This window comes from Python bivittatus, unplaced genomic scaffold, assembly GCF_059951505.1.
Source record: "Python bivittatus isolate LINGU-HERP-01145 unplaced genomic scaffold, Pbiv_v1 ctg000850_np1212, whole genome shotgun sequence".
Taxonomy (NCBI): Eukaryota; Metazoa; Chordata; class Lepidosauria; order Squamata; family Pythonidae; genus Python; species Python bivittatus.
This window is the reverse complement of record NW_028277112.1, coordinates 6,124,820-6,150,530: the sequence shown is the minus strand read 5'-3', so window position 1 is coordinate 6,150,530 and position 25,711 is coordinate 6,124,820. Positions and strand designations below refer to the sequence as shown.

Here is a 25,711-nt window from a genome sequence, read left to right as displayed (position 1 = left end):
CCTTTTGCGAAGAAACTGATGGAACAGTGTTTCTGCTGGTCGCTGTGTCATGTTTGTGAAATTCTTCACAGATAAAATTTCTCATATTCAGAGCAGAATGCTCCTTGGGCAGAATTGAGACTGGAGATTGGGGTAATCTTGCAATGTTATTTGGGAGTTGAACTTGTAGAGCTGAGAAAGTGAATAGGATTCTTTGTAGTATGAGTAGGCTAAATCCATGCCACTCCAGGCTCTTTTTGTGAGATGGGCGGTATCTAAATTTGAAATATAAAAATAAATAAATTTGGGCTGTTGTGGGAATGGCGGGGTGAGGAAGGGTGTTGGAATTGTATGGTCGGATCCAAGAGGTGTTGAATGCTTTTTAGAGGAGAGGGTGTAGCGCAATTGGTCTTGAAAAAGGCAGTGTGAGGTGCTCTCTCTTGGAGGTCATCTCTCAATCCCGGTATACTTGAGATTTTTTACCTAGTATCCATCCCTCCTTTTCTGGGAAAGGTGTTAGAGAAAGTATTGGGGAAATAGCTATAGAGGTTCCTAGATGAAATCGATTATCTGGATTCCTACAGTCTGGATTTAGGTCTAGGCATAGGACAGAGACAGCATTGGTCCCATGAACATATTTGACATCTTAGCAGTTTCTGATACCATTGACCATGTTCTTATTTCAGGACTAGGAGTTGGAGGCACTGTTTTGCAGTGGTTCTGCTCCTATCTTAGTGAGCAGTTTCACTTAATAATAATGGGAGATAAGCAGTTGAGTTTATGGTTACTCCACTGTGGTATTCCTTAGGGTTCAACTCTTCCCATTACTATTTAACATATGTATGAAGCTGCTGGAAAAGGTCTTCCACTGGTTTGGGGTCAGATACCAACAGCATGCTGATGACACTGAATTATACATCAACACTCTAGCCTGAGCCAGAGATGCTTTGGAAATGCTGAGCTGGTATCTGGAGGCTGTGAGAGCCTGGATGGGCCAAAACAAGTTTAGGCTCCATTCCAGCAAGACAGAATTACTGTTTGTGCAGAAACATCTTGGCTCATTGGCAGTCCTGGTGATTGCTTTGGAAGGGATCACTTTCTCTCTGAAGGAGCAAGTCCACAACTTGGGAATTACCCTGGACTGAGGCTCTTATTAAAACAACAGGTGGAAGTCATGGTCAGTGTAGCCCTGATGAACCAGTTGTAGCCCTGTTAAGACCGTGAAGTCCATACCCACATTACCATCCATATCAACTATATTGGGCTGCCTTTGACCATGTCTTGGAAACAGCATTAGGGCAAAATGCAGCAGCCAGGATGTTAGCAGATAAGAACTATTTTTGTCATATAATACCAGTTAATTGGCTGCTTCATAGGCTACCATTTAGTTTCTGAATCTAATTCAGAGTCTTGTTTATCGCCCATAAAGCCCTGTATGCCTTGGCTCCAGGTTACCTTTAAGACTGTCTCTTCCAGGTGGAATATCTAATATCTGTTTGAGAATGGAGTCCGATACATACTTGCTTATTACACTTTTAATTGCTTGAAAACTTGCCTAAGAGAATAGATCCAGAGTAGCAGTATGGAGAACTGCCAATATATGAAGATTTTATTTTTCCTTACAGGAACTCAGAGCAGATGAAAGCTTTGTGGAAATTAGCTAGTATTTCAGAAAAATCAGAAAATGGCGGTAAGAAGAAATGTTTTAAGTTAACTATTATAGATAAGAAAACTACCACTGGTGTTTTTAAGTTGGACAAATAATCAATTAAAAACTAACACAGAGTATCCTGCGGTGCCCTTGTAAATTGTAATATATATTATAAGTTATTATTTGAGGGGCCTTTTAGAAAGAAGATATCCAAATATATTCTGTATATGGAAATGTAAATAATTGTTTTTCTTTCCAAACATATTTTATGATGGATTTTTCTCATCAACACTATCATATTTTGCAATATGAAAACTGGCATTGAATCATATAATCCAATTTTTGCTTTAATTATACCATAATAAATTATGAATAAAAGTACATACTATATTGAGTTGCAGAAAAATAATAGTTTTGCCAACTTATCTCAGTACAGAATAGCCTTAACAACACAAGAAAAAAATTAAGTCGATTTAAGCTACCGTCAGTTTAGAATGCTCGATCCCAATCAGTGTTGATTGGGGGGCGAGAGGTCCAGCTCGTGGCCCCTCCTTTGTGAGGTGCCCCAGGGCTCAGTATTTTCTCTGCTCCTTTTTAACATCTACATGAAATCACTGGGTGAGATCATCTGCCACCATGGGATGAGGTATCATCAATATTTAGATGATACCCAGTTATACATCTCCATCCTGTGTGAGGTGAGTGATGCTGTGACTACCCTTTTGTGGTGCCTGGAGGCTGTGGCGGTCTGGATGGGGTGCAACAGGCTTCAGCTGAACCTTGGTAAGACAGAGTGGCTATGGATTGGAGGCCCCTCTGTATCCAAGGATTTGCCATCTTTGGTTTTATATAGGGTTGCACTGCCCCGGACAGACCCCGTGCATAATCTGGGGGCCCTCCTGGACTCACAACTCCTGCTTGAGGAGCAGGTGGCAGTCGTGGCCAGGAGGGCTTTTGCCCACCTTCATGTGGTACCCCAGTTATACCCTTTCCTAGATCAGGAGGCTCTCCGGTCAGTCACTCACGCCCTGGTCACCTCTCGGCTAGACTATTGCAATGTGCTCTACATGGGGCTACCTTTGAAGAGTATCCGAAAGCTACAGCTGGTTCAAAATGCAGCCACGCGGACAATTTTGAATGCCCCAAGAACAGCATGTATAACACCTTTACTGCGCAAGCTGCATTGGGTCCCAGTCTGCTTCTGGGTCCAATTCAAAGTGTTGGTTATCACCTTTAAAGCCCTACATGGCGTGGGTCCAGGGTACCTGAGGGACCATCTCGCCCCTGTCACATCAACCCGTCCCACCTGATCAGGCAGAGAGAGCATGTTGCAGACCCCATCAGCGAGAGAATGTCAGCTGGCAGGGCCCAAGAGGAGAGCCTTCTCTGCTGTTGCCCCCACCCTTTGGAACATTCTCCCCCCAGAGGTGCAGCAGGCCCCTACACTCCCGGCCTTCCGGAAAGGATTAAAGACCTTGGCTCTGCCAGCTTGCATGGGGTGATAACAATTTTACCCAATCCTGGGGTGGCTGGTGCCTTGATGATGCTCCCTGAGTGACTGCCAATTATTCTTGGACCTATTTATTTTCTATTTATTAATAGTAGATTGTAATTTTGTAATTTTAATTAATTCTGTTTTGTAAACCACCCGGAGTTGTTTCAACGAGATGGGCAGTGACAAATTTGATATATAAATAAAAAATAAAATAAAATAAGTAGTCTCAGATACGTAAAAGAATTCAAGAACAATTGCAACCCCAATTAATACAAATGCCAATAGACACATGAGATCCTATAGGAAATACAGTGAGGCAAAAAAGTATTTAGTCAGCCACCAATTGTGCAAGTTCTCCCACTTAAAAAGATGAGAGAGGCCTGTAATTTTCATCATAGGTATACCTCAACTATGAGAGACAAAATGGGGGGAAAAATCCAGAAAATCACATTGTCTGACTTTTAAAGAATTTATTTGCAAATCATGGTGGAAAATAAGTATTTGGTCACCTACAAACAAGCAAAATGTCTGGCTCTCACAGACCTGTAACTACTTCTTTAAGAGGCTCCTCTGTCCTCCACTCGTTACCTGTAGTAATGGCACCTGTTTGACCTTGTTATCAGTATAAAAGACACCTGTCCACAACCTCAAACAGTCACACTCCAAACTCCACTATGGCCAAGACCAAAGAGCTGATGAAGGACACCAGAAACAAAATTGTAGACCTGCACCAGGCTGGGAAGACTGAATCTGCAATAGGCAAGCAGCTTGGTGTGAAGAAATCAACTGTGGGAGCAATAATTAGAAAATGGATAATCTCCCTCGATCTGGGGCTCCATGCAAGATCTCACCCCGTGGGGTCAAAATGATCACAAGAATGGTGAGCAAAAATCCCAGAACCACATGGGGGACCTAGTGAATGACCTGCAGAGAGCTGGGACCAAAGTAACAAAGGCTACCATCAGTAACACACTATGCTGCCAAATCCTGCAGTGCCAGATGTGTCCCCCTGCTTAAGCCAGTACATGTCTGGGCCCGTCTGAAGTTTGCTAGAGAGCATTTGGATGATCCAGAAGAGGATTGGGAGAATGTCATATGGTCAGATGAAACCAAAGTAGAACGTTTTGGTCTAAACTCAACTCGTCGTGTTTGGAGGAGAGAGAATGCTGAGTTGCATCCAAAGAACACCATACCTACTGTGAAGCATGGGGGTGGAAACATCATGCTTTGGGGCTGTTTTTCTGCAAAGGGACCAGGACGACTGATCTGTGTAAAGGAAAGAATGAATGGGGCCATGTATCGTGAGATTTTGAGTGAACACCTCCTTCCATCAGCAAGGGCATTGAAGATGAAACGTGGCTGGGTCTTTCAGCATCACAGTGATCCCAAACACACCGCCCGGGCAACGAAGGAGTGGCTTCGTAAGAAGCATTTCAAGGTCCTGGAGTGGCCTAGCCAGTCTCCAGATCTCAACCCCATGGAAAACCTTTGGAGGGAGTTGAAAGTCCGTGTTGCCCAGCGACAGCCCCCAAAACATCACTGCTCTAGAGGAGATCTGCATGGTGGAATGGGCCAAAATACCAGCAACAGTGTGTGAAAACCTTGTGAAGACTTACAGAAAACGTTTGACCTCTGTCATTGCCAACAAAGGATATATAACAAAGTATTGAGATGAACTTTTGATATTGACCAAATACTTATTTTCCACCATGATTTGCAAATAAATTCTTTAAAAATCAGACAATGTGATTTTCTGGATTTTTCCCCCCATTTTGTCTCTCATAGTTGAGGTATACCTATGATGAAAATTACAGGCCTCTCTCATCTTTTTAAGTGGGAGAACTTGCACAATTGGTGGCTGACTAAATACTTTTTTGCCCCACTGTATTTGAAATTACTGCAGTTAATCGAATAGCCTAGTAAATTAACAAATTATTGTAAAATGACAATATATTTTGGTATAGAAAAATACATAATTATCAATGCATACTATATCATCAGTTTATAGTAACAGTCTATGTTAAACTCCAGCCACTGTTATGCCTGCTATAATAAAATTGGCTGATTGTGTTAGTATTTTGCAGCAACTATAATGAAGGATTTTGTGGCACTTTGAACATTAAAAGAAATATTATTGGATACATTTTTGTAGATCTTTGTTTTGGCTGTATTATCAAGTAATCAAAGTATCAATTGTACTTATGCTAATAAGCAAACTCCTTTATTTTTTCTCTCTCTCTCCTCTGAATAGGCTCTGGCTCCCTCAGAGCTAAATTTGACCTTTCTGAAGGACCCAGTAAGCCAACAACACTTGCAGTGCAATTTATCAGTGAGGGAAGCACTCTTTCTGGAGTAGATGTTGAATTAGTAGGCACTGGCTATCGGCTTTCCTTAATTAAGAAGAGGTTTGCCACTGGTAAGGATAATGTCCTTTTCAGGATAACCTATAATGTGCAATGTCTGACATTCAGTATATCATTATAGCAGTCAGAATCATAAGTGTAAAACTTTTTGTAATGGGTGTGTACAGCAAATTAACTCGATAACCCTCCATAACCCTCCATAACAACAACCCTCAGTTGCTAAAGTGTGTTCTACTTTAATGAGAATCTGTATACTAATTTTGCATCTTGGTTAAAAACACTCTGTGTGTGTTGTATAGTGACATGTTTATATACAGTACTGTGCAAAGGTTTTAGGCAGATGTGAAAAAATGCTGTAAAGTAAGAATGCTTTCAAAAATATATATTGTAATTGTATATGTTTATCAATTTACAAAATGCAAAGTGAGCGAACAGAAGAGAAGTCCAAATCAAATCACTATTTGGTGTGAATACCCTTTGGCTTTAAACTAGCATCAATTCTTACACTTGCACACTTTGTTTACTTGCACAAAGTCAGGGATCTTGTAGGATTAGAGTCATATGTATGATTAACCAATTATACCAAGCAGCTGCTAATGATCATCAATTTCATATGTAGGTTGAAACATAGTCATTAACTGAAACAGAAACAGCTGTGTAAGAGGCTTAAAACTGGGTGAGGAACAGCCAAACTCTGCTACTAAGGTGAGGTTGTGGAAGACAGTTTCATGTCATAGGTCATACACCATGGCAAGACAGAGCACAGCAACAAGACACAAGGTATACTGCATCAGCAAGGTCTCTCCCAGGCAAAAATTGCAAAGTAAACTGGGGTTTTGAGATGTGCTGTTCAAGCTCTTTTGAAGAAGCACAAAGAAATGGGCAACGCTGAGGACCATAGACGCAGTGGTCAGCCAAGGAAACTTGATGCAGCAGATGGAAGACACACCATGCTTACTTTCCTTTGACATCGGAAGATGTCCAGCAGTGCCATCAGCACAGAACTGGCGGAAACCAGTGGGACCCAGGTACACCATCTGCTGTCCAGAGCAGTCTGGCCAGAAGTGGTCTTCATGGAAGAATTGCGGCCAAAAAGCCATACCTCCAACATGGAAACAAGGCTAAGTGACTCAATTATGCATGAAAACATAGGAACGGGGGTGCAGAAAAATGGCAGCAGGTGCTCTGGACTGATGAGTCAAAATTTGAAATATTTGGCTGAAGCAGGAGGCAGTTTGTTCACCAAGGGGCTGGAGAATGGTACAATAATGAGTGTCTGCAGGCAACAGTGAAATATGGTGGAGGTTCCTTGCAAGTTTGGGGCTGCATTTCTGCAAATGGAGTTGGAGATTTGGTCAGGATCAATGGTGTCCTCAATGCTGAGAAATACAGGCAGATATTTATCCATCATGCCATACCATCAGGGAGCTGTGTGATTGGCCCCAAATTTATTCTGCAGCAGGACAACAACCCCAAACATACAGCCAGTGTCATTAAGAACTATCTTCAGCGTAAAGAAGAAGGAGTCCTGGAAGTGATGGTTTGCCCCCACAGAGCCCTGATCTCAACATCATTGAGTCTGTCTGGGATTACATGAGGAGACAGAAGGATTTGAGGCAGCCTACGTCCACGGGAGATCTGTGGTTGGTTCTCCAAGACATTTGGAACAACCTACCTGCCGAGTTCCTTCAAAAACTGTGTGCAAGTGTACCTAGAAGAATTGATGCTGTTTTGAAGGCAAAGGGCGGTCACACCAAATATTGATTTGATTTGGATTTCTCTTCTGTTCACTCACTTTGCATTTTGTAAATTGATAAACATAAACAATTACAATATATATTTTTGAAAGCATTCTTACTTTACAGCATTTTTTCACACCTGCCTAAAACTTTTGCACAGTACTGCATGCGTAGATACACACACAGAGGGAATATATTCAGCCTTTAAAAGTCCACAATTTTTGTCTGGCTTTTGGGACCTAGCCAAGTACTGTAGTTCTCTGCCAATTCTTCTGGTTCATTTAACAGTTCTACACCCAGGAAAGCTCTCCTCCTCTGTGAAAGGGCAGCAAAGAGCTTGGCAGTTGGGCCTTGCACGATAAAGCACACCAGGTTCCTTGGCTGCAACCCAGCAGTTCCCAGTCTGTCTTTCATCCTTGGAGTTAGGGAGGGAGTGGGAGGATTCATGCAATTCTTGAAATCCCAATTTTAGAAGGAAGGTCAGGGATCATCTCTACCAGAGGACTGAAGCACACAGCCCATGATAGCCAAAAATGTGGAAGCCTGATTTAAAAACTTACTTTTCTATTAATGTTTCTTAAGGCAATAACTGTGGAACTTTTTATGTCTTTCAGGACGATATATGGCAGACTGCTGAACAGCCTGTTAAGAAAGTTTTTTTTCTTTCCAATGAATAAGAAGTTTGTTCATTCTCTTGCTATCTTTCCAACACTATTTTAACATGCATTAATTTCTGAAAACACATTGCATCGTTTTTGGAGTTTATACCCAACAAAATGCACTTTTGAAAATAAGTCAGTTTAAAAAATACTCTATTTTGAAATAGCACTGAAGTGAACTCCAACTGTATAGAAAATCAGTTGCAATACTGGGAAACAAGATACTGAAATACTTAGTAGTGATGTAGCCTCAGAGCCAAAATAGCAGTTGTGTGGTATTTAAAGTGTGTGATGCTTTGTGATACCTTAAACAAAACTATATTTTAACTTTCTATAAATATTACTGAAGTATATTTTTCAGTTTCCAATATTGCCATTCCATAAACAAAACAGTGGCAAAGTATTTTTTGTTTTCACTCTTGTATATTCATGTGTCATATCTTGTTAGAGATATCTATAAAAATAACTTTATTTCCATACATCATACATAATTAAATGACCAGTGTTTTATAGGAGATGGTTTTTAAAAATGTAAAGTGCAATGTTTTTTTTTTAATTGCAATGTACAACAGAGTTATTTGCTTCTGCCATTAGTTAACTTGATGGGAGTTGTAATTTTAATTAATGCTGTAGATTATTTATTTTTATATGAAATGTGTAATATTTGTGCCTTTTCAAAACTGTGCCTGTCAAATGTTTATGTGCTTCTCATTTCTTTACCTTTTTTTCATTATCTAGATCTTCCAAACAGTAAACTTGATGCAAATGATCTTCTGCTTACAGAATGGAAGAATCACTTGTGTTCTACCTTCCATGCATCCCTCAAATTTGCTAGGGAGATTCCTCAGGACTTCTGATGTAGATTTTGGGGGGGGGGGGCATGAGGCATTTCAAGTGGGAGGGAGAAGCCAATCAGCCACTACAATTTCTTTCACTGGAAGATAGGCACAATTGGACATAACCTGGCATTTGGAAATTGAAGCATAAAATAGCATTTAAAATAACTTCTGTTGGGTTAAATGCAATAAATGCAGCCATTACAAAGGAAACTTTATAACTCTTGTCAGTTAATATTACAGTATACAAATTTTAAATATCACCAAAGATGTGCAAAATCCTGAAAGTGTATTAAATTTTAAAATAATAATAATATATTAAAATGCAGCATTTCCTTTGCTAGCTACAAAAAGCTGAATTTCACATGCTTTCAAACATATAGCATGAATGTAAGTGTTGCTTGTGAGCGGCAATGTTATTTTAAAGGTCTGGTTTGAGCAAAACAAAAACGATTACTGATAGTAATTTCAGTAAATATTTTATGGCCACATTAGTACAGAGGCAGATAATAGCCCTAAAAAAATGAAAGTGACCCATTTAGATAATTTTAATACAAGTCCTGCTTTTAGAATTTATGCCTTATGCTTTTAAGACATTAAATACAAAAATCAAAAGTTACTGGGGCTGGTGAATTATATAGTCAGTAGCTGTACCAGAGATTAAGTACTTTTCTGAAATCCAGTTCCTAACAAAAGCATATATTAAAATCACTAATTCAGTGTACAATACTTCTAATGAGTAAAATAGTGGATTAATATGTTTTATATAGCCACTAAATTCTGATGCATCCTAAGCACACTACAAATATAGCTATATGTGTTCTATTGGCATCAAAGGAATTTATACTCAGGATTAAGTGGAAAAGCCCTTTCCCACCTTTTGTGGGACCATTAATCTCCTACAAAATATCAGTGACTTTCAGGATGGGCAAAATCAGAGACCTAAGATGTGGTTGTCTTATTTTTAAAGATACAAGGATCAATTATTTTCTTCTGCTCTGCTTTAAAAGTTAAATAAAACCTTTTCCTTCACTTCATGTGACAGATACGCTGCCCTCAGCAGCCCAGCAACATTCATTCTCTAACTGGCATATAATGTCTCTCAGAAAGATATTACATTGTGATGTATAATTCTCTGGCACGTTATTGGGATGGGAAAAAAATGGCAGCTAAGCTTTTTCCTTTTTAAGAAGAAAAAAACACACTTTTATCTTTGATGGTCAACTCTGGCCTGTTGCTCAAAGTTCTTCAGTCTCACTTTTTTACCAAAAATTAATCCAATTGTAGATGTTGTCACACATACATAAACCCAAATACTGAAAAGCATGAATAATTCATACATTAATAACTGATTATAGAATTGCAATCAAAAATTACTTTTTACATGTTTGCATTATTTTAGAAAAATCTTAACTAAGATTCCATTACAGCACTACACAATGAATTTTTATATTGTAGAATGATAGTTTTGATGGAATTATTAGAATTTTTAACTAAAATTGGCATTTCAGATGGTACAGAGTTTTAATGGACTCTTATTTGTAATGTGCTAATGCAATCACAACTGTCTGAACAGTTTAATACCTTACTTTTGAAAGTCAGCCTGTTTTATCTTCCATTTTAATCATGTGTTCTTTCTAAATTAGTGCTAAATTTCAGCACTTTCTAGCCTTACTACCAAATATCCTCAAATACACATTCACAAAGGCTGCATGTTATCAGTTTGAAGCCATGCAACTTTATATAGAATTTTTAAAAGAAATATCTATATCTAAATATAGATATAGATGTATATAAATGAAACATATCTGATGGAAATTTCATGTAGCAAGCTGGATCTTGCTTGTTTATAAAGAGATCACCTTTGTAGCTGCCTTTTGGGAGAATTTGTAAACCCAAATCTGAAGGGTCTGCAGTTTCTACAAATTGTAAATTAGAGCAGTATAAATCTTAGAGAAATTGTAAATACATCTGATCTTTTACAAAATGTTTTAAAAATTGCACCTATAATAAACATGTAATATATAACTTACAATCTGGTTGTTGCTGTTTATATGCTATCATACATTATCCTCAAGTATTCTGTGGGCAGTCTTCAGATAAAATGTAAGATTTTATGAATAAGGCGATGCATTTTATTCTGCTTCACCATTAGAATTGGTTCCTTTTCTACCATCAAGGCCACATATTATATCAAGTACTTTCCAAAAAAGGTTCCGAGGTTGTAGTCCTGCTGATCTCCATCAAGTAGATTCTATGGAAACCAGTGAGACTTACTTCTGAGAAAGCTGATTTAGAAAGCAAGTATTTTCACAATAACTAATTTTAAGTACTAGTAGTCATATCATTATCAGTGCTGTATAGCAGCATTATAAATAACTGGAAAGGAATATGTATTACAGTATAGCCAGTTTTAAAGGTATGCTTTTTTAGTCCCCTGATGTTCAGCATTTGCTTTTATTGACCTACTTGTGAAATCTTGTGGCAAATCAAAAGTATTCTTTTTGGTTGTCACAAGTTTATTTTGTGCCACTGTAGAGGTAAGTGCAACTCAGTTAACTAGCCCATGTGAGACCATGATAACATACATATAGTGTATGATACCTTAAAGCAAATATACAAGTGATGTAAAATGCTGTTAGTCTTTGAGCACTTCTAAGCCATTAGCATTTCCACCTCCCAGTTCCTCATGAAACTGTTTATCAACCTACCATTGTCTTTGCTATTTGTTGAGCACTACTATGGCTATAGGTTTGTGAGTCTAGCACTTCCAAAGCACATTAGTGTTCACTCTCTCTTCCAGTTGATTGGTATCAGAATGTAAGGGGGGAAAAAACATCCAGTCTGTTCCTGTTCCCTGTCGCTGGTTTGTGGAATAATAAAAGTCCCCTCGTGCCCATTGCATACAGAAAGAAAGAAATTGCTAAACTCCCACCACCCTCCTGACCCATATTTTTCTTTACGTGTATTTGTGTTCCTTTGTGATTTGGGGAAAAAAATGGAGGTGTAGCTATGAAGAGAATATAGAGTATAAATTTTTAAAATGTAAGCTAATTATTGTAATTCCCCGGTGGGCTTTTTGTTGTTGGGAGGCTTTTTTTTGCTCACTGTAACGCTCACTGTAATCCAGTAACATAAAATTTGTGACCCACAAAGTTGGTATGAAAGCATGTGAGCAGTTTTGCCATCAAGAACTTTCTCCAACTACTGAAGCCATAGATACAAGCTGTTATGCTGGCTGGATTAGGCAAGGTTGTGAGCATGCTGGAAGTAGAGAAGCAGGTATGCAGCCTCTGGATAATGAGTGACAAACACAGGAAGCGGGGAATGGCAAGAATTACCTCCAGTAGAAAAATGGATCACTCACAGTTCAAAACTAAATTTGCTGCAGTTTCCCAAAAAACTAGAGCAAAATGAAAAATTAAACTCAAGTTCCCAAAACAGTCTTCTTGAGAATAATTGGATCCGATAACTGTCCTGAAAACATCTATCAATCAGAAAGTGCTCTAGATTTACCTAGTGCTAAATAGTTTCTGTATCTATATCCCTGTCATATTAGAAAAGTGTTCATTATTTACCTGATGGTGAACCCTGTACAATTATTGTTGAAGTAAAATTGGAGACCTGTAGTGGTCAGGTAAACATCAGATATTTGTATCTTCCTAATGAATTGTGTTTTTAATATCTATTAAATATATGTCATATCTTCCTATCCAAACTCAAGGAAAATATTTCAATCTATTATTCAAAGCAGCAGTTCTGATTTATAGAAGTCTTGATAGTTTCCCCATGAACACAAACTTAAATACAGAATGTTCACCTATGGCTTGAATGATTTTAAGCATAAGAACAAAATCCCCTAAATTAGGCATCAATGCCATGCTTACAATTTCCAGGCAGAGAAGCAATTTCATGGGGCCCACATAGACAGACAAAACATTCACCTTATGTTCAGCTCTACCATTGGGGTTTTTTCCTGCTGGGATTCCTCAGCTGTAGTTGTAAAGAAGTTCCTGCCACAATTACAAGCACACATCTGCATATGCTTATCTGTCATACCAACATTTAATATTTCTAAAATGATAGCCAAAGAAACCAAGATTCCACAATTATCCAAGTTTTAATGCTTAGCCATTGTTTGATATTAAAAGGTTTATGTATTTTACCCTGAGGCAAAGAAAAGTTGGAAGAATTTTTGTATTTTGTTATATAATCCTTTCCTGCTGCACTGAACGTAGTGAACGTTTAATCCCTCCAGAAAAAAAAGGAAAATGTGGAAGCGTCTGTTTCTAATGGAAGTGATGTACCTTCTTGAAGAGTTTTTTTTTCCCCTGGGCATGAAATTGCCAGCTTGCACCTGCAAACTCTGCTCGTACGCGTCACGCTTTAAAATGCCAACTTCTTCCCCGTCCTAAGAGAGACAGAGAGAGGGAGAAGCGGGCTCCAAGGCCCGATTTCTGTCATTTCCGCGGCTCCCTCCCTGCGCGCCTTTTCGGGAAGGGGCTTCACTCCAGAGGGCGCGCGCGCTTTGCTCTCCCGGCGCGGCTCGCCGATTGGGGAAACGCGGGGTAGCGGCTGCGGAGGAAGGACCTGAGCGGGGAGGAAAACTACGGGAGCGTTCCGGCTCAAGGTCATTCCGGGCGCCAGCAAGCCGGCGCTCGCCGCCCGAGGAAGGCTACCATCTTCTCGGCCCCCCAACCCAGAGCCCGCCGAGAAAGGAAGAGGCTCTCTGGTGTAAGGTAGTAGTAGCCACGCTTCTGGTTCCAGTGTTGGGGCGACTCCTCTCCAGGGAAAGGAGGGTGGGAGAAACGAGCGGATGCTCGGTTGGGCTTTTGCAGGCAGGAATGGCGGCTGGTACGGACATGCTTTTTTTTCTCCGTTCGGACCTGCCCCTCAGGATTTTTACTGAGACCGAGGCCGATGCTTGCTCCGGTGTCGGCGTAACTCCTTGATTGCGGCTTCTTCGCGGCGCCGCCATCCCTTTTCCTGCCACTAAAAGAAAAGCCTGTTTACGCCGGTGGGTTTTTTTATTTTGGTTTTGTTCTAAACGTGAGGAGCTTATTCCATACGTGCAAGTTAGTCTTCAAGCAGATCTCCGCTCCACAAGTATTTCATTTGCACTATAACTCTTTCGTCCTTAGCTACGACAGCCATTGGTTATGCAGGCTGGAGAGGGGAGGGGGTGATGGAAATTGAAATTTTGGCCCAGCACATCTGGAGAGCATCAGTTAAGGAGAAAGCAGTTGGCTGTCAATGTGATGTTTTGGAGGTAGGGTTGGATTCGTAAAATGGGTTCTTTTAAATAGGACTGCCAGAAATTAGGGATGTTTTTCCACTCTTGTGTGGGTGGATACCCTCGTTCAGCACAGGTGATGTTCCAGTGAGGAAAAAATTCCCACATCAAAACATACAGTACCCCATTTTGCAGATCCAGTTCTCTGCAAACGTTCATGCTGAAATCCTGCACCAACTATTCCAGGAAGCTGTGGTATCTGCTTGTCCCGTGCCTTTGGGCTACTGCTATCTGCCAGTGGTGTATGCACTGTATGTATGTATGGTTGCTTCCTGCAATACCTATGGCAAGGGCTGCCTTTCTTACTCAGAGGCTGGATCTCCTGCTTGTGCCAGTATAAACACTAGGATTGCTTTTTATACATCTCATGAAATGGATGCCAGTCCTTCAAAATGTAGGTCATAATAACTTACATAGAGTACCACAAGGTGCCTCATTTTATTCTATAAAGCTGACATGACTACCCTAAAATTATTCAAAAGAGATTGTGTTCCCAGATATTTGCATTTGATTAACCTAACAATGATTAACTGGAATAACCCAGTTTTATAAGTTTCCATGACACACTGAACCGTAAACACACACATATAAATACATACAGACTGAATTCATCCAGCATAGTAGACTAAAATTTGGTTGGCTAGTTAGTGGCTCAGTATGTCCTACAAACACAGATTGAATTTTGACGTCCTTACCATCTTAATGGGATAAAGTGAGGTATGTAGTGTTACATTAAAAATGTTACCTAGGCAGGAAAATATGCAAGCTTGTCAGTGAGTTTACAAAAAATTCTGCTGGCAGGAATTCTCTCTTAAGTGGCTTGTTCTTGCTGACTTATAAAACAAATATATGTTTGATTATAAATGTAGCTAAGAATAGCTTCAGATGCTATCAGGCATATACCCATGCACATTTTTCTAAAGAACAAAATTAAGTTTGTGTGCAACTGCTTGTTACAACTGTCTCTGTTTCTCCCCCATGTTCAGTCTCCCCTTCAGATCTTATTAATAACTACCTTTACTAAATATGACAGTTGCAACTAGTGGCTGGTAGCATTTTGATCATATTCATAGCTCCCTGATTTAGACAACTAGTTTGCTTATGACAATATAAGTCTAACTTACTACCTATTTTGAAAAGTACACATTCTGTTTCTTCTGCTTTCTTTGAAGATAGAAGTGTATAGTAACCCTTCTGTCATTTGAATCTTCTGTTTAGACTTTGGGGGCTAGATGGAATAAAAATCACTTTTCAATACTTAATTGTTGTAGGGTGTTGTATACTTTCTTTGGCTTACATTATTTTAATATTTCAGACAGTTTGAGCAAACTGAAAATCCTTTGATTACAATTACGCATGTATAGGCACTATGGTCTGCAAGTTTTTTAAAGCTTGAGTTTAATTTTATTTATATTCTTCAGGATAATAGTGTTTCATATTTTTAGTTCTTAGCTAAATTAAGCTGCAATTTTGTACTTGCCTACATGGGAGCAAATTGCACTAGACTTATTTCTGAATAACCATGTATAGGGATGTAGTGACAGTCAAGATAAAGCAATGGCATTCTACCACAAGAAGTTTCTATCTGTTCCTTTTACCATTAATTCACCTAATAATTCACCTGTAATACTTTGCACAGGTGTAATGCCATTAAAACTGTGAATATATTTCAGATCATTTCAGTGGATTTATTGAAACTTAATTGTTTTGAAATGGTGATAGCTTTGAGAATGGTATTAAACTCTTAAAGTGAATATTTAACATTTTGACAGAACTTCAAACTAATTAATGTTAATTGTACAATGATTTCACTTTTAAAATTCATAATAAACATATACATTGTTTTTTAAGCATAGAAGTTTAGTTCATTCCACAACCAAGAGCTCTTTGTGTTCTTTTTTCCCTAATTTTGAAAGTTTAAGAAAATATGATTGGATGGATAGATAGATAATTAGTATGTGTAGGAGAGCCAGTGTGGTGTAGCAATTAAAATGCTAGACTAGGAGTAGAGTGATCCAGATTGTAGTCCTCTCTTAGGCATGGAAGTTGGCTGGGTGATTTGTGGCCAGTCTCTGTCAAACTTAGACTGGGAAGTTGGAAACATCTATGTACCAATCCATACTGAATCAGTGTGGTAGATTATGGTTCATAAACTTCAATGAAGAGGCCTTCATCCTTCAATGGATTGATTCAGGTTTGTGTCTGTCTGTCTGTCTGTCTGTCTATCTTCTTAATTGCATTACAAGATTGGCATAGAAAAGACCATTTTATAAATATAATTAAAAGATCTATGCTTTCTCCTTTATTTTCTGGTAATTTTGCTATTACAGGTAGTCCCTGGGTTAAGAACAGCCAGTTTACAGATGGCTCATAGTTGAGAACAGAGCCTATTGTAGCAAAATTTGAGTTAAATACACAATGATTTGAACTAAATGGTTTGAGTTAATTATACAATACTACTTATACAATATTATATAATACTGTTCTGGCTTACATACAAATTTGATTTAAGAACAGACTTTGGGAACAGAACTCATTCTTAAACTGGGTACTACCTATATTTTAATCTGTCTTAGTCTTTATATCCCTTTTTATAAGGGGGAGTAGAAAAGTTCATTGAATGCTTTGTTTTCAATTTTGAACTAAAAAATTGCCAATATACAGAGAAAGTACAGTATAAGAAATGTTTAGATTAGAAGAAACTGGATGGAAGTCTGTATTATTTTTTACTTTTTATAATAGTTCAAGGCTTCAGTCCTATGCCTCCAGACTTAATTTTGAGGAGATATTCATAGAATTGCATAGCATATAAAGTAATCTGATTGTGCCAGCAGCTTGATTTATGTCTGCTAAACAATTGCCAACCAATGAATCATACAGTCCTGAATCTTGCACCAATTAGGAGCCTTGTTGCTGCATTTTGCACAATTTTAGTTTCTGGACAGTTTTTAAGGACAGCCCCTTTTATAGCATGTTTGGTAGTTAACACAGGGTGTAACCATCTCTAACTAAGCTGGTACTGCTAATGGAGATTCTATATAGTACCAGTTAAAAAACCCTTTAGTTCAAATTATATTTTCCAACAAAATAGACAGATAGACCCTGTCTGAAGGGTCTCTCTGTCTGAAGAGATCTGTGATTTCTTAATTTTTTCACACAGTGGTGCCCAGATAGGTGACAGCATCTAGTTGATCTTGGCTCATCTCAAAAAGCTAAGCAGGATCAGACTGATTAGTTCTTGAATGACTGACAGACTGAGTGACTGGCCTGGATAAGAGACCACCAGGAAACATCAGAGCTGTACGGTAAAATGGGAAGTAAAACCATCAACACAGAAAGTAGGCAGTATCAGACTACTTCCATATTGTTGCTAAGAAAACTACATGAGCAGTTACCAAGCTTGACCCAAAGAAGTCTTTATCAGATAAGAAATCTTGAAAGACATAAAGGCTTTAACCAGTGTTGTGACTAACACACAACTAAGTTCTTGGATTTTATTTTAATAGGTCCAAATAAGATGATGGTCCTCTGACTTCTCATTTAAGTTCATTTCAACTCTTTCCCCTTCCAGTCCAGAAGATTTCTTTCCCTACTTGCATTTTAACTGTGTATCTAATTAGTTGGCCAATATTACTCTTGTAGTAATTCTTTGAGTTAGATTAATTTCAGTATGATTACCCAAGAATTTGCTAATAAAAATCAGAGTTGAAAGATTTTGTTATAGCCAATCTCAATAAAAATGGTTTTAGCCTCCCTTTGTGAAATTGATTTCCTGGTCTGATCTTCCTAGTGGGGCTGAGAATGGGAAGGAAGCAGTCATTTGGAAGTACCTGTTCACTGTAAAACTTATTTTAATCTGAGCTCCCTTTTATTGCTGCTATTAAAAGCAGGATCACTTCCAGAATGTGCAGAAGGTTTCCACTAACTTTCTTTTCTCCTATCTTATATTTCTACTTTTTAGTTTTTGTTCTTGGGCTAATAATGTTCCATTGGAACATCCTTGGTCTCCACCAAACCAAGCAGGCACAGAATAACCTTATTTCAACTTTGCAATTCTATGTCAAGGATAGAGTTAATAAGTGTGTTTTCCTTTTATGCCCTCTAGTTGTTAATTATATTTATCTTTTTGTTTTAATTCCCAGGCCTGCTGAAGAGTTATGTCATTCTGATCTCCATAGAAGACAACATATTCTACTTCATCTTGAAGGAGGATTTCACATAATAATAATGTATTCAGTTCCTCGTTCCCTGCCTGGAATGGAAGGAGATAATGGACATCCTAGGAAATTTATCTCTTTCCTTTTTGTTTTTGGCATTACATTGTTATGTGCTGGATTTTTGCTATCAATGTTTGTTTTGCAGACATGTCCAAGTGGAGCCTTCGGTGACTGTAAAGGAGCTTTCAAAATCATTGGGCCTCTGCTTGCAGTTGTTGGATTAGTTTGTATAATTTTGGCACAATCGAGAGCTAAAGATTATCTCAGAAATGTGCAATTGCAAGACGATCAGGTATATGGATTTGTTTTTTGTCGAGGAAATTGTCAGTTTGCTCAATTCCTTGTCTTTGGGTTTTTATTTTTAACAAGTGGGATGCTTATTAGTGTCCTTGGCATATGGATTCCTGGATGCAGCCCAGGATGGCGCTATCAGCAGTTTAACCATAGCAATACATCTAGTATTGAACTCCAGGACTGTGGATTTCATTCTGTACAAACTATGGGTCCTTTAATCGTGCTTATTGGATTATGTTTCTTTGTGATAGCTCACATTAAAAAGAAACAAAACTTAACCCTTATCCAAGAATCTTCTGTCAGTGAAGAAGAACAATTAAACTCTGAATCATTTCAAGTTACAGTCGGTAAGTAAATAAATCAGCCAGATGTTTTTATCAGTTATCTGTAGCTCCCGGTATCATGTCCTTCCCTTCCCTTCCCTTCCCTTCCAATATATCTTTATTAGTCATTTTAGAAAAAATATATGAATAGGGAAGAAAAAAGAACAAAAGAAAGGGATAAAAGAGTAGGATACAAATAAGTAAACCAAGGATTTACAAATGTCATAGAGATTATCATTTTCCAGTATATCATTAATTGATTATGAGTAACTGAATATATTATACTGTTTTAAAAGTCTGAAAATCACCATTAAGCTCTAACCAAAGCATAAATATCAGGAACTATGGTCAGCACACTATAAATCATAAAAAATGAAATTGTGAACTACAATAAATTCTGTCCATGCTACCAAAAGTCTATTCTAACTTAGAAGTCCAATAACATTAAAATACAGACTTTATGAAGAAGGAAACTCATATTTTAGAAGTGATACAAATCCATATATTGAATTGGAGTCTAGGACTGTTTTCCAGTTTGAATTAAATTCTGTGTCAGATTTACTTTTCAGCGTCCCTTCACAAGAATTACTTAAGGGAAATATTCCATTTCTTCTCAGCTCTCAAAGATTGGGACAGGCATTGGGAAAAGGGTGGAAGAAAATTAGAAAAAGGGAGTGGAAGAATGCAGATTGTTTTTACATGATGTTCCCACAAAGATACCATATTTTGCTTTAGAACAATAGTGAAATTTAACTGAATATTTATTTTGCTAAAAATATGATTAATAAACTAAAATGCCATTAACTGGATGACAGCTACCTAGAGTGCTTTGCAATGAGAATCTTATAAGCTTAAAGTTATAAGAGATAAAATAGTCAGCATGTTTGTTGTGACTTATAAGAATAGTATTTTTAAAAACAATACACTGAAATTACTTTTTAAGGAATGTTGAAAGAATTACTCAATTCTATATTCTATTTTTCAGTCAAACATCCTTATATCAGTTCTATGAGGTATTGCATCTCTATATATTAGACACTATAATTTGTGATCCATCATATGGAGTTTACCAGTGCTGTATTGGATCTATTCAATATTTAATTACCAGCACAGTGTGCTTGTTTTATTTTTTAACAATTGTAGGCAAACTCTTGTAAGTTGCTTTATATTTCTGCTGGGTATATTCACTGATTTTAGGTATTTTATACCTAATTAATGTAAGTCTGCTTGCTCTCTCAATAGGATGATTAAGGTTCTATCTGTAGCCATATTTGTACAGTTAAAAAGCTGTAAAACCTAAAATGTAAAATAATGTTGGCATTTTAAACATGGACATAATTTGATCTTATAAGCATAAATAAACAATACTTTTATATAAATATTACTTCTTATAGTATCTCTAGTGGGTAGAACATTTTTATGGTTATATATCAGTAATATTCAATACATTATAAAATATACAGTATAAAATATACTGTAATTATTTTGAAAAACTGAAAAGAGTTTAAAGATACATAGTAAATATTCCAACTCATGGTTAATTTCTAGTGAAATACACTTTGGAAGCATGGCTGTCTTATTTACTGCTCCAAAGAAATCTGCAGAAGATTTTGATTTTAAAACATGTCTTTTCGTTTGCAGGTGATACTGTAATGGTTTTTCCTCCACCACCACCACCTTATTTTTCTGATTGTTCACTACAGACCGTAACTCCTAGCTTGGTATCAAGTGAATTTATTTTAAATGAAAATCCTCCACCATACCACAGTATTTTTATGAATTGGTAAGTGCACTTCTGCTTTTAATTTTAGATACTTAAATGTTTAAAAAATAAGCAACAAAGGAGGCATGACATGGAAGATTCCTAATAAGACAAATGTTTCCCCCTACCAATTAAAAGAAGCCATGGGGAGGCTTGGGATTAGATTGGTGTGAGCAGTAATTATTAATTCCTATTTCTTTATGATCTATTTCTCGATCAGCTGTTAGTCATGTAGAGATTTTAGCACAGAGTAGCTACCTTCCTCTAGCATTACAACCCCAATTCTTTATTAAATCTTTGTTAAGTGCACCTGCTTTCAAGTCTTAAAAATTATTGAAATATCTACTAATGGATCTCTCACATCATGTCTGGTTTGGTCTTAATATTATAAAGTTAGATATAGGCAAAAGTACCATATTTATCGGCGTATAACACACACAGGCATATAACACGCACCTTAATTTTAAGAAGGAAGTTTGAGTAAAAAAAAAACTTAAATTTAAAATATTTGACTTGGAAGCAAAATAAATGGAGCTCTGAACTTTTTGTTTATTAATATTTATACCACTTATAAGGTAAATACATAATATGAAAGATATAAGTTTTTACAAAAATTTTAATCAGAATCACTATCTTGCAAACCATGAAACGCTTTGTCTTCACTGCTGTCTTCAAAATCAAACTGAACACTGCTACTTTCACTGCTACTGTCTTCATAAACCGGTTCGTCATCTTTACCATCCAAAGCATTGCTTATGCCACATTTCTTAAAAGATTTGATAACAATATCTTGTTTAACTGCATCTCTTCATAATTGTCCGGCATACGCTGGGCAATCCTGGTTCTTGTTCGCATCTGAAGCTCATGCCTCTTCATAAATCTTTGGCACCGAGATGCTGTCTTTTTGAAATCATGTATTTGTAACTCTTTGCTGATTTTCACTGCTTGAATAATTATAATTTTTGTTGATAAAGCAGTGCCAGCTTTTCTTTGATTAAGTACAAATTCTTTTACCTGTTCTTCCAATTTTGGCCATTTGGCAATACTGCTGCAGAAATTGCATTTTGTTTTTGATAATGTCTTGGTTTTTTCTTCATTTTTTCACCACTCTCATACTGTGCATTCTGTTGGTGGCTCTCCAAAATGCCTTGCTGCAGCCCTGTTTCCATGTTGCTTGGCATATTCCACAGCCTTTAACTTGAAACCAGCTGTATATGCTAAACGCTTTTGTCTTGATTCCATTAGGGATACCGGTAGTTTTAAGAAACTGAAACAAGTAGCGTTTCACATCACCCACACGGTCCGGCACTCAGTGTGTCAGAGCAAAGCACCAGCGCTTTGCTCTGGCTCATTACTACATGGCGGAACGCTGCAAAGAGAGGAGGGAAGCTTGCGGTACTTTAGTGACATCACCTGTGTGGTCCGGTGTGTAGTAATGAGTCAGAGCAAAGCAACAGTGCCAGACGCGCAGGTGATGTTACTAAAGACTGCAAACAGAGGAGGCATGGTTGAAGTGCCATCAATCGGAGGAGGAGATGGGAAGTATGCGGTTTCAGCTCTAATTATGGCCCTGGCTCAAATGAAGGCTCCGCTATCCCAGCCCTGCTGCTTGAGGTGAGAAGCTGCAGGGCTTATACATTGGCGTATAACATGCATATCAGCGTATAACTTCAGCCCCGAATTTTAGGGGGGGAAGTGTGTGTTATACACTGATAAATACAGTAAATATTACAGTCTCCTTATAGAATGTAAGGTACTTATAAGTCTAATCAGTACCTGCATACAATACTGTTGTGACCTTCCTGGAAAAATATGAGTGTAAGTCAAGTTCACTTGGTGAAAAGACATCTTTATATGAATTATAGATGATGTTGTACATGGATAAATGTATCATGTATAAAACTATATTTAGTCTTTGCATGCTAGAAAAGAGGAGTATTAAAATGACAATATCTGTGGCAGATGCAATTCTACCATACAGTGCATATAATCATAGAGTTGGAAGTCCAACTGCCTGCACTGTGTAGAAATCCAAATTAGAGCATCCCTGGTAAATGCTTGTCAGTGATTGCCTGAATAGTTCCAAGGAAGAGTAGCTCACCACATTTTCATTAACTTCTCACACCTTTTCTCACTATCAAACTGCTCTTAACATTAAGTTTAACATTATAAAGTTATTATACTGTTTGTATTGTCATCCAAGATGGCTAACACTGATGATGATGATAAATGTAATATGTCTATATCTAACGTTTTTATTTTGTTATTGTTTTTGCAGAGTATTGAATTGTGAATAACAGGCCCACAAAGAGAATGAGCTCTGCAGTATCAGGAAACAGTTTGCCTTCTAAAATGTAATCAGTTCACTGTCATTCCTCTGAGTCATCTCAGAATTACAAGGCAAAAGAAGCAGCTGTAAATAATGAATGTGTCTTGTCTTCCTCTCCCTTCCATACTTAGCTAATCCATTACCATCTGCTTATCACCAACTGAAAGAAATATTCAGAGCGAAGCAGAAAGACAGGGGAAGGAGTAGGTATAAATGAAGACAAGAAAAGAAAAAACCACAGGAATTCCAGATAAAAATAATCTGAAAGGAGAATGAAAAAGGCTATACCTGCCTTTCCTCAGAATGCATTAAAGAGAACAGTAAGTTGTACATCAGGAATGTACAACCTTTTCAAGTCAAAGGCTTCCTTTAGGCATATAGAATATGTTGGGGGCTTTACAAAGAAAGTGGCTGGAATATGCATGGGGGAAATGGGCTTGTCCAGGAACAAGTGGCTACCTTTATTTCCTACAAGGCAAAGGAAATATTAGTGATTTGTTATCCATTTCACCTGTAAAATAGGTTGATTTTTGGTAATATACTTTGATTGCCATCCTGCCCATTTCCACAACAAGTGTATATCTGTTAACTTACACATCCATTTTTCTTATTGTTCCTATAGCAGGGATAGTACCAGCAGCAGCAGCTCAATTTCTTGGAGGCTGCCTGACCTTGACTAAGAAGTCCAGAGGAAATGCTGAAGGATGCTTTGGCATCCCGAGTTAGAAGGAACCAGGAAGTTGGCTGGAAGCATTGCCTGAAATAGAAAGCCAGAATGGGGGGGGAGGGGTGCGGGGGGAGTGGTCAGCACAGTAGTTTTACAAGCTTATTGCTTGCTGTTAGAATCCAGCAGTTCATCAGTGTTAGAAAGGTCAGGGGAGGCAAGTGTAAAGCTGTGCAGATGTTTTGGAAATTTCATTTGCTGAGTGAGCAAACAAGGACTTGCTGAGGGAGCAAACAAGTGACTTGGAAGCTGCCATAAAAGTCACCTGACTGCTCAATAAGCAGCCAAGTAAAGGGAAAGAGGCATTACTCCATGGAAAGTAAGGAAGAAGAGGGGTGCAGCGGTAGCAGCAGTGGAAAGGTGTTATGGTGATGCTGCTTGAAGAAATTGGTACTTGATAGGCTTGGCTGCAATAGAGGATTAGGAAATGGGTGAGGGAACAGGTACATTTTGTGGTCTCTTGGTTTACTGTGCTATGCTTCAAAGGTTTGGCTCTCAGCAAGGAGAGGGCACAGAAAAAGGACAGCAAAGAAGTATGAAGCACTTGACAATCCTTTGACATGAAGTGTTGACAGTGCTGGGATATGCTAGTGCCACTGTCAACATCCAACAACAACCCTTGGTGGCTCTGAAAGCCTTACTCAGGGTGCATAGCACACTGCCCATAAACCACAGACCACACACCTTCATTTTAGAGGCCAAACCATAGAGGAAGCTGTGGCAGAAGCCAAGATGGAATGCCTATAACTGGTGAACTACTACTTCCAAAGAGGTATTCAAGTAGGGAACCATCGTAAACACCCCTGCATGAGGTTTAAATACCTAGAGAAAACCACTATCTGGACAAGTGTTAGGATCAACATAGACTGGAAGAAATAATTCTGAAGATCTTATATGACTTTTTCCTCTTTTTCCCCTTCTGTAAAGGCCCAGGAGACTTAAGATATTGAAGGTGTCTGGGTAGATGCTCATGTTCCAATACTGTGTGACGTTTTAATTTATTAAATATCACAATGCAAAATAGACAGCATACAGTGTCTTAAATATTTCGTGCATCAAATGACACATTTCATCTTGCTGAATTAAGGGCCTCACCATAGCCATGAAGAATAATTGTGAGAGCCGCCATAGTGTGGGGATTGAGGAGTTGGAGCAGGAGTGGGGAGATCCAAGTTCAAGTCTGAATTACTGACTGCCTCAGCTACCAAACCAACTCTAGATTGTGTACAATGATATAAATAGATTAAAAACAAATCTAACAATAAGAAAAAAGATAAATCGCCTCTGGAAACCAACATAACAGTACAATGTACAAATGCATCACAAGTGCAGTCACCAATCTCCCTGCCCCAGAGTCTGCTGAAAAACCCAGGTCTTCAAGGCTTTCTTACAATACGTGTGTGCTTCAGCAGCTATTCTAGAAGGTAAGAGTGGCTCCAGGGTCCCATAAGATGATCCACTTTGCTGATGGGACCTGGAACGTGCCAATCCTGCCAGATCATACCGGACAGGCAAAAACAATGGGGAAATGGTGGTACCTTCCAGGCCTCAAGCCGTAAAGGGCTTTATAGGTGACAGCAGCTTGAATTACATCTGGAAGCTAACTGGTAAAGTGCATCTGCAGGGCGGTTTGGGCCATTCGCTCACTCTCAGCCCAGCCTACCTCACAGCATTCTTATGATGGGGAAAAACAGGTCTTGTACTATGCTTCGATATCAGTACATACTATATAAAAGTATTACCGAATACATGTGTGCACACCCCTCATCTTTCTGACAAAGTGACAAAACAAGCATAACAAGGAGACAGTATATACATTCAGTGTTTTCCCTTATGCATATTTGATGCCAACCGCTTTCCCTGTACTGGTTAGACTCTAAGAGTAATCTCACAAACACACCAATAGAAGTAAAATGGTACTAGACAAGATACACATTTATACAGTATAATTACTGCCGTTTCTAAGAATTTCAAGCTCCTGGTTTTTTTCCTAACTTCCTGCCTGCGTATAGATTGTGTTTAGCATAAATCCAATGAAAATGCTTTT

At 38.2% G+C, this 25,711-nt stretch overlaps 2 protein-coding genes across 3 annotated transcripts in view; both read left to right on the top strand.

The window, feature by feature from the left end:
• Positions 1-10,770, top strand: part of FCHO2 (FCH and mu domain containing endocytic adaptor 2) — a 99,353-nt gene extending 88,583 nt beyond the window's left edge. Inside the window, exons 23-25 of one of the 2 annotated variants that reach the window (XM_088130116.1) lie at positions 1,605-1,669; positions 5,377-5,541; positions 7,842-10,770. In XM_088130116.1, the coding sequence (XP_087986242.1) occupies positions 1,605-1,669; positions 5,377-5,541; positions 7,842-7,864 (253 nt within the window). In that variant the 3' untranslated portion in view covers positions 7,865-10,770. Of the gene's footprint in view, positions 1-1,604; positions 1,670-5,376; positions 5,863-7,841 lie in introns of those variants that run through there. The other variant, XM_088130115.1, reaches the window with a different exon arrangement.
• Positions 10,771-11,883: 1,113 nt separating this feature from the next.
• Positions 11,884-24,687, top strand: TMEM171 (transmembrane protein 171). Its single transcript, XM_088130173.1, has 5 exons — positions 11,884-12,004; positions 13,139-13,461; positions 18,378-18,873; positions 20,491-20,632; positions 22,890-24,687. Coding segments are annotated over exons 1-5 (1,083 nt in total). The 3' UTR covers positions 22,891-24,687.
• The last annotated feature ends 1,024 nt before the right edge of the window (positions 24,688-25,711 follow it).